Source organism: Eptatretus burgeri, chromosome 11 (genome assembly GCF_056783735.1).
Source record: "Eptatretus burgeri isolate ZD-2024b chromosome 11, Ebu_testis_v1, whole genome shotgun sequence".
Taxonomy (NCBI): Eukaryota; Metazoa; Chordata; class Myxini; order Myxiniformes; family Myxinidae; genus Eptatretus; species Eptatretus burgeri.
In genome coordinates this window covers 14,303,009-14,320,771 of record NC_140971.1, presented here as the reverse complement: position 1 = coordinate 14,320,771, position 17,763 = coordinate 14,303,009, and the positions used below count along the sequence as shown (strand labels likewise).

General features: G+C 44.0%; 1 protein-coding gene across 3 annotated transcripts in view; it reads right to left on the bottom strand.

Annotated features, from left to right (window-relative positions):
• Nucleotides 1-16,526, bottom strand: part of LOC147016544 (TOX high mobility group box family member 3-like) — a 177,924-nt gene extending 161,398 nt beyond the window's left edge. For 2 of the 3 annotated variants that reach the window (XM_085845282.1, XM_085845284.1), the window contains exons 1-2: nt 16,393-16,526; nt 15,843-16,159 (exon numbers count right to left, since the gene is read on the bottom strand). In XM_085845282.1, coding sequence (XP_085701408.1) covers nt 15,843-15,959 — 117 coding nt within the window. In that variant the 5' untranslated portion in view covers nt 15,960-16,159; nt 16,393-16,526. Of the gene's footprint in view, nt 1-15,842; nt 16,160-16,266; nt 16,360-16,392 lie in introns of those variants that run through there. The other variant, XM_085845283.1, reaches the window with a different exon arrangement.
• Nucleotides 16,527-17,763: the final 1,237 nt, after the last annotated feature.

The following is a 17,763-nucleotide window of genomic DNA, read 5'->3' as shown; positions in this document are numbered from 1 at the left end:
GCACAAAAAGGGGAAACATGTTAAATAAAATTTCCCTTTTTGCAGTGAGCCAACCGCCGCCTGTTGCACCACAGAACAACACGTGGCCAACGCATGTGAGTTGCCCTGAACTTTGTTTCAGTCGATTGATATAAAGTATTTCGTGACAGTGCGATTATTGTAGAGTGCTCGCCAAGTGGCTTAAGCACTCAATTAAATAGTTGATAAGAACCGTCTGGCTTGACCAGCAATGATCCGTCATATTAAACACCTCCCGTAGAAGCCCAAGCAATGTCCAAGTTTAACAAATAAACACTTTTTTAGGAGTCAGAACTGCTGCAAAGTTCAACTCTGGAGCTTAAATTTTCGAAGTTGGCTTAGTTTTAAAGAGATTCTCAAAGTTATGGCATGTGTGGAAATGAAATAAAACCACAAACGCTGGCATCTTCAGGTGTTTATAAGCACTGCAATGTATACAGTGATTTGTAGCTTTGATGAACAGGCATTCAATAATATGAATGAGGAAAGTGAAAAAAATAACTTTATCGTTCAGAAATCGTTGCGGCTTGTTCTAAGCCAAGGCATGGTTGAGCAGGCCAAAACACATTGTGGCTGTAGACCCCAGCGAGGTAACCCAGGATACACCTTAAGAGCCCAGAGAGTGAGGTGGCCGAGGAATGCCTGATAAAGGATATAATTACATAAGGCCATTAATTATCTTCAAAAGGGGTGTTTTAATTAACCCAAACATCCAATTTTCACTCTTGCACTTCCTTGGAGTTCCCTTCGTATGCATGCAAAGTTTCAGGCTGCTTGGTTAATGGTTTTAGAGTTATGGATGACACACACACACACACACACACACACACACACACACACACACACACACACACACTTATTAGTTTACATTGTTGGATTGCGACTTGCAATACCTAATGCCACCAGGAACAACGCTACACCATAAACATGAACATGGAGAATGTGTCACCACTTAAGCCAAAACAAACGGAGCTATTGATGTTTTATAAAACCATGAAAATCTTCCCAAGTGCAACCACCTTGCAATATTGCTTGCAAAAAATAGGGACCCACAGAGGTTCCGCATGATGTAAACTGTTACCTCAAGTCCTCAACCACTCCCCAAAGCTTCAACTCCCCTCTCTCAACTATGTCTATGCTCTGCCCACCCCCTCCCCATGTCTCTCCCCCTGTCTCCCCCCCCCCCGCCAACCACAACTATCCTCTTCTCCCCCTTTCTTTTTTTTGTATACATTGTCCAGGCTCGTATGACAGCTAACACGCACAACACACAACAAGGGGGGCAGGAGACAAGAGGGGTGGGAGAGGGAAGGACAAAACAGTGGGGAACAGAGACATTAGGAGATCTGGGGAAAGGAGAGGGATGGGGCGGAGTGCACGGGGTAAACAAGATGGACACCACAGGGACTTTCAGAACCTTACACAACAGGGAACTTTCAGGAAGGAAAACAAGGAATTTGAAGGTGGTGGGTTTGGGGTGGATTAATGGGGGTAGAAAAGATCATGGTTTTGGATGGGGGAAGACAAGAGGTGGTGGTGAACAGCTATTTTGAAGACCTGGCGGGAAGAGTGGGATTAAAGAAAGAGTGGGAGTTTGTTCGAAAGGCAGGAAAAAAGAGGAATGAATGAGTGAAGGTGAGCAGTGATTTGTAATTTTTATAGTTTTACCAGAAGGGGGTGGCTGGTGACCTTGAGCGTTTTGCGGAAATATGGGGGGCACATATCACAGACAGAGCAGGGGGGGAGGGGCAAGACTGGAGAGGAGATTGTAGAAGACAGAAAGACAGTGAGAGGCCCACAGACTCAGCCTCATCATGGGAGATACCAATGATCCTAAATGCCTTGGTTTCCACAGCGTGAAGCCGAGAAAGGTGAGAGGCGGGAGCACCAGCCCAGAGGGGAGAGCAGTACTACATCAGGCTGCTGACGAAAGCTTTGTATGTGGTCAGGAGCTCAGGTGGGCCGAGAAATGACTTTGCATGATGGAGGATGCCCAGTCAGTGACTGGCTTTGGAAGCCAGTTTGGAAATGTGGCTTACCCAGGAAAAATCATGGCTGATAGTGAGACCTAGAAGCTTGAATGAAAGGACTTCTTCAAGAGGATTGTTGAGAAAGTAGATTTGGGGGGAGGGGCGGATTCCACACGGTCCTTTCCGAGAGACACAGTGAGAGTGTGAGAATTGTCAGAGTTGAAAGACATGTTCCACATGTTGGACCAGTTTGTGATTTTATCCAGATCTGCAGAGAGCGAAGAAGCTGCTGCTTGCAGATCTGAGGGATGACAGATGGTACGGCAGAGGGTGGAGTCATCAGCAAAGAGATAAAGAGGATTTTCCAGAGTCGGAGAGATCTTTGATGAAAACCAGAAAAAGAACAGGGCTCAGAATACTGCCTTGAGGAACTCCAGCTTGGACAGGAAGAGGGGATGAGAGAACTCCATTTAGGGTCACACGTTGGCTGCGACAGAAGGGAAAGTCCGCAAGCCACGAGTGGAGATGGCCTTGGATAGTATAGGAAGAGAGTTTGCTGAGCCGGGCAGAGTGCCAGACCATTTCAAAAGCACATGATTCTTCTTCAACTCCTCAACTCCCACCAACAAGTTCTCAACCCCAAGTCCTCACATACATGAAGTGGTTACAAACTGTGGTTACATACATGAAGCAAAGACATGCCAACTCATGCTCAATTGCATATAAAATACATTGTGGTTATATAGTACTGCTAGGTTGTACTGCCCTGTAGGCTGATACCTTTGCATAGCACCAACCTGGCAGATGTATGATTTTCCTGCTTAGAATTATTGAGGGTGGTGTCAGGCCAGATGTCCTGCCAATAAATTTGAAGATGACATCCGCACAGAGTTTCATCAAATTTCATGTATCCACATAATCCATAATAAGTAAGTGCTCTAACCTCGAGTTGTATTACATGACTCAGCAACACAGGGTTTACCCGTGCCTCTACTAGCTTTTGTCAAGAGCAAATTTCCTGTTAACCTCCTCCCAGATATATCTGTGGTGGGCCTAATCAGTCGACCAATCACAAAGCTGTGTATGCAAGACGTCGTGACATTGTGCTAATGCTACTATCAGCCTAGTTTATACACTGTGAAACCCCGACATTTGACATTTGCGGACCCCACGTATTCGCGGTTCATAAAATGTGACCTAATTCTACATTCTCAACCCTGTGCTTTGCGTATTCACGGTTTTCATAGGCACATAAACCATCTCCTACTCGTCATGCGCATAACAGCTCTAAAACCATCTTCCACCAGCCACACATAAACCATCTTCCACCAGCCACACATAAACCATCTCCCAGCAGCCACGCGCATAACACAGTTATTAAACCATCTTCAACAGCCGCATATAAACTACTGTACTTCCTGCCACGAAGAAAACAATTTCCAAAAAGCCACATGCATAAAACAGTTTGAAAACCTTCTCCCACTAACCGCGCATAAAGCAGCTACTCATGTATGGAAACCATCCCCCATCACCATCCCCCACCACCAATGGTCACACTCCCCAACCCTCCTCCATCTTCCCACAGCCCCTGCATGACTACTTATGCGCAGCGTGCCCCAAGTCTCATTCTTTCTTCTCATCCTGCTGCCTTGACCTGCTGTGATTCTTCGCACTCATGGACTCTTTACGCACATTGTTCGATCATGTGTCCTAAGCATATGAGTAGTGCAGATGTTTCTGCTCCCAAGAGGCCGAAAAAAAAAGTCATGAGCTTGAGCCAGAATGTGGAGCTGCTTACCGACTATCAAGAGGTGAGAGTGCGGCCTCTGTGGGCAGGTATTATGGCGTGAACGAGTTGACTATGCGCTACATAAAGAAAAACGAGAAGGCGATTCGCGAAAGTGTCACAACTTGCGCAGTACCCAGCAATAAAGTGGTTATCAAGGTCAGGGACATTCACATCAAAGCAATGGAGAAGGCATTAAATGTGTGGGTGGACGACAATACCCCGAAAAACGTACCCTAAAATGGAAATCTGATTCATGAAAAGCAAAGTGCATGTAAGATCATCTGGCTGGTACATCACTCATGTGCTGCACACATGAGTGATGTGGGTATGAGTGATGGGGATATGAGTGGCCCCAGTCCCTTCCAACCCAGCAAGGGATGATTTGATCATTTCAAGAAGTGGTACAACTCCACAATGTAAAGCTCACAGGCGAGCATTCCTCAGTGGACCACGAAGCAGCTGTAACTTTCCCTGTTCAACACGCACAGCTCATAGAGGAGAAGTGGTATGCACTGTGACATGTCTTCAATGCAGACGAGATGACCTGTTCGAGAAGAAAATGCCCACAATAACTTTCATCTCGAAGCAAGAGAGGGCAGCTTCAGGGTTCAAGGCTGCAAAGAACTAGATATCTCTTCTCCTCTGTGCCAACGCCAAAGGGGACTGCATGATTAAGCCAACAATGCTGTATTGTTCCCCAAACCACATACTCTCAAGGGCAAAAAAAAGGAAACTCTGTCCATATTTTGGATTTGGATGGCCAACAGAAAGACATGGGTAATAGCTGCCATTTTTATGGATTGGTTCCACAACTGTTTCCTCCCTCAAGTGGAGAGGTACCGAGCAGTAAAGAACCTCTCCTTCAAGGCCCCCATGCTGGTGGAAACCGCTACTGGCCACCCCAATGTGTTGAAGGTGGTCCATCCCAATGTCGAGGTCATCTTCTTGCCCCAACACCACCTCCCTGATCCAACTACTTGACCGAGGGGTAATTTCCCCATTGAAAACATACTGCACATGCTGCACCTTCCTTCACATCTTGGATGCTATGGAGTCCGACCCCGAACTTGCTATCAAGAAATATTGGAAGGACTTCCACATTGCGCACTGCATCAGCAACATCAAAGACAAAGCCTCCACCATTAACGCTTGCTGGCAAAATCTCTGGCCACATGAAGTCAACGACTTCAGAGGCTTTCCCAGCACCACAGAAGAGAGGCGGAAAATTGCCGGGTTGGCACTGGAGAGGGAAGAGGAAGGCTTTGACGATGTGGAGCCTGACAAATTGGAGGAGCTCATCACCTCGCAAAATGAGGAGCTGACTGAGGAAGAGTTGGTGGCCATCATCAAGGTTTATGAGGTGGAGGAGGAGGGCAGTGAAGAGAAGGAAGAGGTGGAGAGGCCCAACTTGACCGCCAATTTTCTGGGTAAGATGCTGCAGGATATGAGGGCAGTAGCTGACAGGTTTCAAGATACCGACTCAGTGATGGAGCAGTATCTCCGGTTCAAAAAGGGGTTGGATGATGGTTTGCTGCCACAGAGAGCTACACAGAAACCTGCAGCACTCAGCAATACAGCTCTCGATCACCCATTTTTTTTCACCATGGCCCATCTACCTCAACACCATCAGCACCCTCACCTGCATCCCCTTCGGTGCACAACTCTTCAGCACCTTCACCTGCGTTCTCTTCAGAGATGTTCACCGAGTTCAATGGATTCTATCTCATCATCATCAGAAATAAAAATTGGAAACAGTACCTGCTGTTGTTGGTATCTTTTTATTTGTAAGCATTTTAACGAAATTGTAATGATGTGCATTTGTGTTCGTAAAATTTTTAAATTTGCCCTTATGAATCATGAACCACCGGGAACCTATCCCCCTCTTTCCCATTGAAACAATGCCCTGACATTCACGGATTCGACATTCATGACATTTTCAGGAACGTATCCACCGCGAATGTCCAGGTCTTATTGTAGATATATACAGTAGTCTCGATTTTCGAAAACCATGTGCTCCTGAAAAGTAGTTCGTGAAGCGAAAGTTTGTAAATCGGGAGTGATTTTCTCTTTGACAATGAAATAATGGGAGGGATGCATCCCCACAAAAACTTTTTTTGACTCCAAAACTCAATAATCGTGAAGAAAATAACAATAAATAAAGTAAGGAACAATAATAATAATGATAATAACAAGAATAAATAACACCACTCTAATAATACAAATGAAAAATAATAATTTTTTTTCATATTAATAATTAAGTTTTTTTTTAAATTAAATCAGAATTTACACAAGGTTAACAAACTTTTGCACTGCACTGGAAGGTGTCACAGATTGAGTGCCATGCCATGATCTTTTCTTTGTTTTTGCATATTGCAAAATATATATATATATATATATATATATATATATATATATATATATATATATATATATATATTTTGCATATTGCCTGTGGCTGCTGGATGCATCATTGGTTGGGACGCGGCTATGCCGCTGATGCAGTGTCCCCCTTACCAGTACACTGGTGCTCATTTTGCCGACCTCGGAAGCATGACAGGCTGATTCAACCTCCTGGTGTATTTTAATTCAGTGGCCAACAGGGCTTGAACTCAGGACCCTGGGATCCCAAGCCACCACCCTAACCACTAAGCCAACACCAGGCTATAATCTCCAATTATATTTGCAAGACCAAAATCACGCGCAATATCCGCAAGGCAGGAATTTTTAATTTCCTTTCTAATGATACAACTTTCCTTTCTATCCACTAGTATCAATTCCTTGAGCACTTATTTTCCTTTTAGGAGCCACAGTTATGGATTAATAATGCACAAGAACGGTTAAATAGAGCAAATAAAATGCACTTTAACAATGCACTTCAGCATAAACACTGCACAAAGCAGGAGTGTATATCTCTTATATAGAGTGCACTGCAAGATTTATATTTTATATATTTTTAATACAAGATTGAGGTGAAAGAGGGTAAAAAGACATAACACTGAGAGTAGGGCCACAGTTGGACACGATCAAGTGAAAGAATGAATTACAAAAGAGGAGAAAGGGAGTAAAGATGGAGACACCGTTCGCTGTCAGAAGAACGATGGTTTAGGTGAGGTTGGATTAATGTGGGTAGAGAACATTGTGGGTATGGGTGGGGGATGACATAAAATGGTAGTGCATTGCCTGCTTGAGGTATGGAGTGAGTGCATTGAAATTTTTTCAGGAAAGCAATTCCACAAACGTGAGAAAAGAGAAACAAAAGAGTGCAGGTGAGTAGTAATCTGCATTTTGGGAGATCAACTTGCAGAGAGCTTACTGGAAGAACACGTGCATTCTGGATTTGCTGGGGAGGGTGAGAGAGCTGAGAGAACATCGATAAAGGCGGTAAAACCAAAGAGGTCACCAAACAATCTACGATATCAGACAACAGGACTTGTGCTTTGGCCTCATCATTGGAGATGCTAATCATGTTGAATGTGTTGGATTTCAGGAAAGTCAATGTAATGTTGAGATGCCAGCCCACAGGGAAGGGGAGTACAACATTTATGCATGGACAGAAGTTGTGTTGGCTGTGAGTAGAACTGATGTTTCAAGGAATAACTTAGAGCAGCAGATGCTGAGCCTGTAGATGATTTTGGAGGCCAGGTATGCAGTGGTCGACACAGGGAATTCATTGCGAATGGTGAGGCTCACAATTGCAAGAGAATGAACTTCCTGCAATGGCTGATTGTGGAGAGAGAGGGAGAGGGAGGGAGAGAGAGGGGAGAGAGAGAGAGAGAGAGAGAGAGAGAGAGAGAGAGAGAGAGAGAGAGAGAGAGAGAGAGAGAGAGAGAGAGAGAGAGATTCTTTGGATGATGCCTAAGGAGTGACAGGGTAAAATTTTGAGATTTGCCAGAATTGAAAGTCATGTTCCATTTATCAGACCAGCATCTCATCAATTCAACATCAGCAGAGGTTGACTCAGTTCCAGTCTGCCTGTCAGTGGGATGGGGACGCTGTACGATATAATGTGGTCATCTGCCAAAAGGAAGAGGGTTTTGCAAAGCATAAGAGTGGATTTGTATAGAAGGAACAAGACTGAGCCAAGACAATGCTGTTACGTTGGAGGTTGTATATACTTGCAAGGATGTTAGGTCAGCGTGGTCCACATAGGTTAGATGATAACTGATGCACTTGAACGCTGTGTTGCTGTTTGTGTTTTTATCCAGTTTTCCATGTTAAATCGTACCTTGTTGTGCTGTGTTGTCGAATTTGAGCTCTTGTTTGCTCAGGCCGACTAGTCGGATAGCCAGCGTGCAAATTCTGTCTATATTTTGACCCCATATTTCTCATTCTATGTCTTTTCTCCCAAGTGTTGTCTTTTCAGCCTTCTCAACTTTATCCAATTCCCCCTATTCGCTTCAAAAAAAGATAAAAAAATTTATTCTCTACAAAACATGAAACCAATTTGCCTGCACTTCCTTCTGCCTGTGTTTCTTGTACTTCATTTTTTATCTCTTCCTTTTCTCAATATCTCCAAACAGAATCTTCATTGAATGCAATGCTTCTTCCTGTTTCCTTTTAAAATATTTTAAATATATTTTTTAATGCTTCACTTTCCTTATTTCTCCATTATGAGCACATCATGTGTTCTTCCTCATTATGATTTATTCCTCTTCTTCGTGTTTGCAAGGATTATTTTCCAAGCCTCCATCTCACCTAAATGCTTGGTCCTTCAACGCTACTCCCATACCTACAAACCAACAGCACCATGCCTTCCTGCGTGCATTCAAAGAAAACTATTTCCACCTTTTCCATGATCCTTGTCTCCATATGTCCAGCTTGGAAATGTTGAGAAGTCCAGTTTGCAAAGGTTATCTGCTCACGACAATCAACTCCCCATCACGTCCTTTGATGGTGTCAAACCCCTCCGTGTTATGAGTACCATCCCCCGCATCTCCGCCAAGCTCACGTCCTTCCAACCCCACCCTTTCTATATGTCCCCCTAATCAGTTTCTCTCCACTTCATGTTTCCTCTTTCTACAGCCCCCACCCCATCCCCTCAAAGCATCTCCGTCACCCCGTCCACACCTATGGAAATAGGAAGTTTGGAATTTGTACCCTCAAATTAGAGGAGGTAAGGCACATGCGGTTCAGAAAGGCCCGGATTTCTGAGAGGATTGGCAGGATAGTACGTGGCACATGGATTGGCGTAGCCTACAAACCTCTCCGCACCATCCGTAATGTCATTTCAAAACTGAAGGACCCAATACCAACTGGTGATAAATCTGGAGTCATTTACCATTCATCATGCAAAGACTGTGACCAATTCTACAATGGTGAAACTGGAAGGAATTTGAAACAACGGCTAGATGAACATGATAGAGCAATTAGGCTTGGAAAGGTGACCCAGTCAGCCATAGCACGTCATTGCCTGCAATCTGGCCATAAATTTGAGTTTGATGGGACCCTTGTCCGAGATACTACATCTAACAAACGACACAAGTTGATTTTGGAAGCGTGGCACGTGAAGAGCCGGGAGGGTGGCCGAACTGGGGGAGACGGTGGACATACCCACACAATACACACCTCTAATGTAAATGGCGAAAACTGGATGGTGTAAACGGCTGGATAAGGTGAGCAACAAACATCCAATCCCAAACATCACATCCACATGTGCACAACACCCAAGGAGAACCTCAACACTCACACAACCAACACCTTATCATGCCCAATCCGGACACGAAACCAGCCATGTTCGTGCCCCGGAAACACAAAAACAACAAGCACACACACGTACAACACGAGATCACGTGTAAGTAAAAACAAAAAAAAGAGCAGAGCACCTCATCAATGAAGTAATTTGACGACCTCGTTACGACCCCTCGTAACGACCTCCTTTCTAATGTAAAAGGTCCAGTATCTGTCAGCCTGTATTTCATTATTTATATAAAGTGTCTACAAATATTGTTTAATTCAGCTAGTTATGAATAACCAACATTTTTTTGAACCAAAACTATTTTTCCCATAAGACTTAAATGAAATGAAGTTTGTCAATTGCACGTTTACAAGGTTGCCAAGAACAAAACCTAGTGCTCTCGTGTACTTGAACATTACAAAAGCTAAAAGACAAGAATACATAAGGAACTTGGAAGCAGGAGGAGACCATTTGGCCTATCAAGCCTGCATTTCATCTACACCATATCAATTCAATCCAACAGTTTATCAACTGAAATTCACTGGGAAGGGAGTGTGATGGGTGAAGGAGCAGTGATGAGAACAGTGGGCAAGCGCTGACATAACTACGGTTTTATACACATATATGACAGACATGTTATTATTATTATTCTCATTAATATTACTAGTGCGTGCCCGTACATGTGTGGCCGTACGTGCAAAAAAAAAAAAACTTTCAAACCGCGTGCCAGAAACAACAACCGCACAGGCCGTTGCTTCACTCTCGCGTGCCCGTACGTGCGTGGCTGTACGTGCAAAAAAAAACCAAAAAAAACCCCTTTAAAACAACCACACAGGCCGTTCTTTCGCTCTCGTAAACGACTGGATTGGGGCATTGTGTTTATCTATAAATGCGCATAAGAAATCGAGAAATTATTAGAATACAGTAAGTCATCACTATCCGGAAGTTCGTACATTGTAACCCGTAATGGAGAACGCGGCTGAGGATCTCTTCCCCAACGGCCACGCCTACGCAGCAACGTGCCCTGTCATTGGTAACTAAATGGCACCCTTTCCCCATCGGCCACGCCTATGCAGCAACGTGTCCTGTCATTGGTTTGGTAAATAAATGGCCATAACTTGGGAACCACTTTTCCGATTAATATCAAAACTTGAAAAGGCACATACTCAGGTCCCCAGCAATATACCTGGCAAGTTTCAATTAGATCGGACCAGTGGTTGTTGAGAAACAGCGGTCACACACACACACACACACACACACACACACACACACACACACACACACACACACACACACACACACACACACACACACACACACACACACACGTGCTTGGCCGATATCGGCAATTTTTGGGGAATCGGCAGGTTGGAGTCAGTGTGATTACCAACTACAGTACGTACTGCATACAACCCAGAGACCTTGAGCAGCTTTCACCGAAAAACAACGTTACATTTATGGAGACGTTTCAAGGTTATGATCACAAACATTATCTATCTATCTTCTATTATATATATATATATATATATATATATATATATATATATATATATATATATATATATATATATATATATATATATCCTCTCTTCTTCTTCAGAGAGAAGAAGAAGATATATATATATATATATATATATATATATATATATATATATATATATATATATATATATATATATATATATATATATATATATATATATATATATATATATATATATATACACAGTGAGTCAAAAGTAGCGCCCGATTTCTGTTTTTTCGGCTGTCAGATTCTTTCTGGGAAGTCATGTTGTTAATAATTGTCTTGCAGATTATTAATTTTCGTAATTTATTTATTTTTGATTTTGTTTTGCTTAATGGCACAATTAACAGACACAATTGTGTCTACTGGGCTGCGAATAACCGAAGAGTGACGGTTGAGAAAGAGGTAAATTTACCTGGAGTGACAGTTTGGGCAGCCATATCTCCATTAGGGATAATTGGACCCTTTTTCTTTGAGGGATCTGTCACTGCAGAAATTTACCTGGATATGCTGCAAACCTTCTTTTGGCCCAGGGTACAAGATCAGGACTGTTAATTTCCAGCATGAAGGAGCTCCACCTCATTATGGAGGTTATGTTCATCAGTGGCTTGATGAAAACTTTCCCAGAAAGTGGATCGGCCGCCGCAGTCTGATCGAGTGGCCGGCACGCTCCCCAGACCTTACACCTCCAGATTTCTTTCTTTGGGGGCTCATGAAAGACCTTGTTTATCGTGAAAAGCCTCGTACCATTCAGGAATTGAAGGCTCAAATCACTGCAAAGTTTGAGGAAATTGATATCGACCTCTGCAGACGTGTGTGCCGCTCTGTGCCTGCTCGGCTGCAATTGTGCATCGATAACAAGGCAGGGCACTTTGAAAATTGCAAGTAAAACAGCTTGGTACAGTTCCGTAATAATTTTTTCTTGAATAGATAGTTAGATAAACATGTCATTCATTTATTTCTACCTTCTTGTACACTGTAATACAAATGGCAAACAATCAACTGATAGAAATCGGGTGCTACTTCTGACTCACCCTGTATGTATATGTATATGTATATATATATATATATATATATATATATATATATATATATATATGTGTGTGTATGTATGTATGTTCCCAAAATACAGCCAAAACAGTACATGATAGTGCAAAAATTTTAGTGTCACCTAACTCACCATTCTCCTGCGGTGTGCAGTATCAAGTTTCGTTCAAATCGGGCAGCAAAAAAAATTATTAAAAAATCAATTCCAGATTCAGTCAAGTACTCTTCGGGAGTATTTGATCAATGCAAACAACCTCAGCAGTATAGTTCGCTGGAGCTATCTTTTTTTTTCTTGAAATGATTCATTTAAAAATCAAACATTTAGTATAGACAAAGAATGATTTATTTTAATCATAAAATAAACATCGCCATTTTGATCTAATACTTCCGTGTTCGTTAATGAATAAAACTGTGTTTAGACGTGTGCTTCGTTGAACGATGACTCCTGAGGTAAATGCTCAAATTTTCTTCAAGTTAACGTTTGACACTAAATAATATTTAAAAAAATTAATAAACCAATGTCACCTGCAGGGTGACCCGTATCTTGCCAAAAGGTGACCAAGTGTGACTTCTTTAAGGTCACACTGAGGTGAACAGAGCTGCTATCCACCAGGAGCGACTCCTTGAGGAATATCTGCCTACGAGAGATTCCGATGAGAATCGTTCTACAGAGTAACCATGAAAAATATGCGTTTGCCTCATAACGTCACCAAATGACGTCATAATGTCTCAAGCTTGACATATCTAGAAAGCACTCATCGAGGTGTTCAATTTGAGGTACTACACGATATGGTTCCTAAAACTTGAAAATTTGACCTTGGGGTCAAATATGTTTGACCTTAGGCGCTAACCATGTAGGTCAAGGCCAACCGCCACCAAAAATTAATCAGCTGAGCGCCAGACCATGAACTATATTCCCATGAAGTTTGAAGACGATCCGATCAAAATTACTCAAAAAATAAGGGTTTTGTCGACTCCCCTGATTTGCGACAAAGTGACCTTGACCTTTGTTTGACCTTGACCTTCAAAATTTTATGCGCTGAAAGGGACCTCTATAAGACTCTGATATGCGAAGTTACAAAAATTTCCAATGATAACTGTGCTCTGCAGAATTTTTTATACGTGATTACAGACAAACAAAAAAAAAATAAACAAACAAAAAAAAACATACAAGCTGACTAACATATCTTGCAAAAACTTCATTTTGGCAAGATAAAAAAAAATTTCATCAACCGCTGTCACAACGGGAACACAACGGGAACACAACGGGTTCACGGGTCATCTAGTTCTTTATAAACAGCTGCGTGTGACGGGTGGAAAAAATTTGGCTCGGTAATTTAGAAAACATGTTAATATGTCACACGGCTCAGAAATCGGGCGTTATCAAATATATTTTACTTTGATACTCACGTAGACAAACATTGAACGTGGCTTCAGCATTCAAGCACTCCAACGGAATGCCTGGCTTGGCAAGCGATTACTAATTGACGTTGGTACAACTATGCACCCGGACCAGCCTGTGCAATGTCCGAATTAGACACATCAACACTTTTTTGAGGAGTCAGAACAGCTGATACTTTCAAATGTGCAACTTACATTTTGTAATTCTGGTGAATTTAAGAGATTCTCTGTTATTCATATGTGTAAATGAAATAAAGCCACGAACACTGGTGTTTCCAGACGTTTATAAACATTGCAATATACCCAGCGATTCGTAGCTATGATGAACAGGCATTCGACAATATGAGTGAAGAAAGTGAAAAAAAAATAACTTTGTCGTCAAGAAATCGTTGCGGCCTGTTCCAAGTCAATACATGCTTGAGCAGGCCAAAAAACATTGCGGCTTCAGACCTCAGAGAGGTTACCCAGGAAACGCCTTCAGACCCCAGACAGTAAGGTGGCCGAGGATCGCCTGATGAAGGATATAATTAAATAAGGCCATTAATTATCTTCAAAATGGGTGTTTTAATTAACCCACACACCCAATTTTCACTCTTGCACTTCCTTGGAGTTTTCTTAGTATGCATGCAAAGTTTCAGGCTGCTTGGTTTAATGGTTTTGGAATTGTGGAGGAGATTAATACACTGACACACACACACACACACACACGGTTGTAGTATAATCACAAAAAATTTTCCAAAGTGCATAGTGTGTTCCCGAAGAAAGTATCACTTTGTGGAAGTATCACGACTGCAAATTACCCACCGAGATGGGCACTCCCGCTCAGAGGGCCGGAGGGTGGGAGTGCCAATGCAAGTACAACGTATGTATGTGCATCTCTTTCAGACACGCACGTTGTATTTTTTCCCAGTTGCTCCTTAAATCGGAATCATACTCTTGTTTTTTACGTCCTAAGTGTGAAGAATATGTGCTTCATACAGAATGATCACTTTGGATTGTTTGGCAGAATTTTTAATTTGTGAAAGATTTATTCAATAATTTTATCTATGTGAGTGCCAACCCAACTCCAACCCTCCTCTCACCCTGACCTCGAACCACCCATTTCATGTATTCCCTCTCCAATCACCATTTGAGAGCCAAAAGCTTAAAAAGTTATTTTTTGCAAAATTCCAACAAACAAGTTCTCATGTCATCCACGCTTTCGGTCAAACAAAATGGAAAAGTTTGGGGCATCTCCACAAGGACAGGTACACAGGTTTATGTCAACCCCTCCCTCTTCCTCTCCCCTCTGCCCATACGATTTTGTAGTTTGTAAAGCCATTGCCATTTGTCGTTTCGCTCTTCCATGAGCCTCAACGCTCGTTGATAAAAAGTGTTCCTCGATTACATCATGATATTGAAACACGTACTGTAAAACCTCTTCCACGTAACCCACAGGTTCCGAAATGCTAATATCCCTGTTGGGACCGAGGAGACCGGTATAAGTATCCAAGGAGATACAACATTCGAGACCTCGATCTAGGGACCTAACAATGATATTTTATAAGTTTCGAATCACAAGGGAATGTGACGTCACTATTCCGAGGAGATGGAACAAAGCTCCGCACGAGTTTATTCCGGCATAGTTCCTTCTGATTGTCCCCGTCTGTCCACGTTTTGTCCTTTTGGACAGGCAAGGCACAGAAGGACAAAACCAGAGCAACTGTATTGGCTTTACACTGTGCGAGAGAGTATGCACTATGATGATTATCTATTTTCGCAAGGATACCCAGAGAGAGGAGAAGGCAATTTGACCTGAAAAGCTCGTGCTAATTTTATTGCACATCTCCTTAAGTTGATGGATGAAATTCATATTATTTATTCGAAATCCCATTAATTTACAAAATAATCAAATCGAACTTTTGGATGAAACGCATCATTTCATCCGTGAGCTATGATGAACCTTGCCAGAGCACCGGCACACGGTGGCCTACTCTTTTCGAGAGACGTCGCTCGGTCTTTTCCTTCCACAACATGCTGTAGTATCATTCAGCCGGCTTTACGTCCCCACCAAAAGGACGGCAAGCTCCAAAGTACATCGCCCCCTACCGCCACCACGCCACGATCGCAGTAAACTGACCCGACGGGGGCAACAAATCCACCACGAACAGGCGGCTCAGACCCGACGGGGGCAACAATCTCCCGACTGAGCCGTCGTGTCGTGGTCTCTCAACCCGCTCTTCCTACAGAGCTTTGCCGTGCAAGTACAGCATCAACCAAATTCGACTTCGCCTCAGCATCTGACGGGATCGAGAGCACGATCGGCTCGACGAGTGGGAGGAAAGTTGGCGCGACAAGAACGCGCTCACCAAAGACGAGAAAAAAAATTTTCTTTTAACAAAATTCTTTTGCGATGAGGGATTCAAGATGCGCGCTCACCTTCCCGCTCGGGTACAAATAACCGGCGGTGGGGACGCAGCGGCTCGGGTCGAGGCTGGGATTCCCATCAGCCGGATAGCAGGCGGCCGCGGCGGGCGAGTAGAACCTCAGATCCATGGCGCCGCTGATCGGCGACGCTCGTTGTGTCCTCCCGAGCTTTCCGCATTCACGTGGCCGCGACGAGTCCGGGCGGCCTCGGATGGCCGTTCACACACGGGGAACACTCGCTCAAACTTTGCGACGAATGTGCCGCGCGACGGCTTCACGGCGACGTGTGTCCGACGCGCCTCGGAGCCTGAGGAGGCGGCCCGTGATGCCTGCGGGGAGCGAACAGCACGATTAGTACGATGGTTACGATTGTTAACTGTGGAGTACAATAGAGGAAACTGAAAAGCAATCTATCCATTCCCCTCTCACGCTGCACCTCCTCTCCTTCCCCCTCTCTCCGTGTCCGTCCATCTCCCATCCATCTCCATGTCCCAACTATCCCGATCCCTCTCCTGTACATCCTCCTCCTCCCTCTCTCTCTCTCTCCCCTCACAGTACTCACTTCGGTTCGCAATCCCCGCTGTTTTCTCTTCGCGCTCCTAAATGGAGAGCCGCTTGTACTCGACGCTTCCTTCTCCGTGTCTTGCCGATTCAAACGCCTCTCAGCGAGACCCCTCCACACGAACGGCCTCCCCCCTGCGGGGAGACGTCGGTGGTCGTGGCCGTCCCGCCCCGGCCGCACAGCGCCCATCGCCGATTCGCAAAGCAGCGCCTCAGGCACGCCCAGCACCGGCGAGGCGATGCTGAACCGGGAGGGCCGACAAAGGAAGTGAGTGGGTCGTGCGGTGGAGTGTTTGGAGGAAGAATGGGGCGGGTTGGGAGGAGAAGAGGATGATTGTTGTGGGGTGGGAGAGAGAGAGAGAGAGAGAGAGAGAGAGAGAGAGAGAGAGAGAGAGAGAGAGAGAGAGAGAGAGAGAGAGAGAGAGAGAGAGAGAGAGGTAGAGAGAGAGAGAGAGAGAGAGAGAGAGAGAGAGAGAGAGAGAGAGAGAGAAAGAGAAAGAGAAAGAGAAAGAGAAAGAAAGAGAAAGAGAAAGAGAAAGAGAAAGAGAAAGAGAAAGAGAAAGAGAAAGAGAAAGAGAGAATCGGGAATTACACAGGATGAGAATCCAGGGAGACTGGCCCGATGGGCCCACATTGGGAGGATGAGAAGCCCGGTGGGATGGATGATGAGCACAATATTTTCGTTCATTCAAGAGAGAGTGGGGGAGAAATGACGTTGTAATTGGATTAGTGCAAACAACGCGATGGATGACATTGCCTGATTGGAAGGAGAATCAATGTTGCTGCTTTCAGGGAAAAGTGCGCAGGGCTTGGATGAAGAATTAAGGACGAAATCACAAGAGGGAACTGTCCTGTGTGCGTCGAGGCCGCTGTGGTGGATTGTTTAAGCCATTTTGGTTGAAACATTAAAATACCACAGCATTGTCTTTCATGTCCAACTTACAAACCCTCGGTGATTGAGTGCACGGCTGTGTGCACGGTCCAGTGATTAACCATCTTTTAAAAGGCGGAAGCACAGAGTGGACATTCCATTTGAAGGAATAATCCAGAATGGACATTTTTTGTTGTTGGTGTTGTTGTATACATTGTCGAGGCTCATAGAAGAGCTAACAGAGAATACACAACAAGGCGGGGCAGGAGACAACAGGAGTGGGAGAGAGAAGGGCAAAACATTGTAGAACAGAGACATTTGGAGATCTGTGGAAGGTTGAGGGATGGGGTGGGGTACACTGAGTAAGCAAGATGGACACTACAGGGACGTTCAGGTCCTTAAACGACAGGAAACTTTCGGTAAGGAAAGCAGGCAATTTGAAGGTGGGTTGAGAGTGGATTAATGGGGGTAGAAAAGATCGTGGTTTTGGATGGGGGAGAA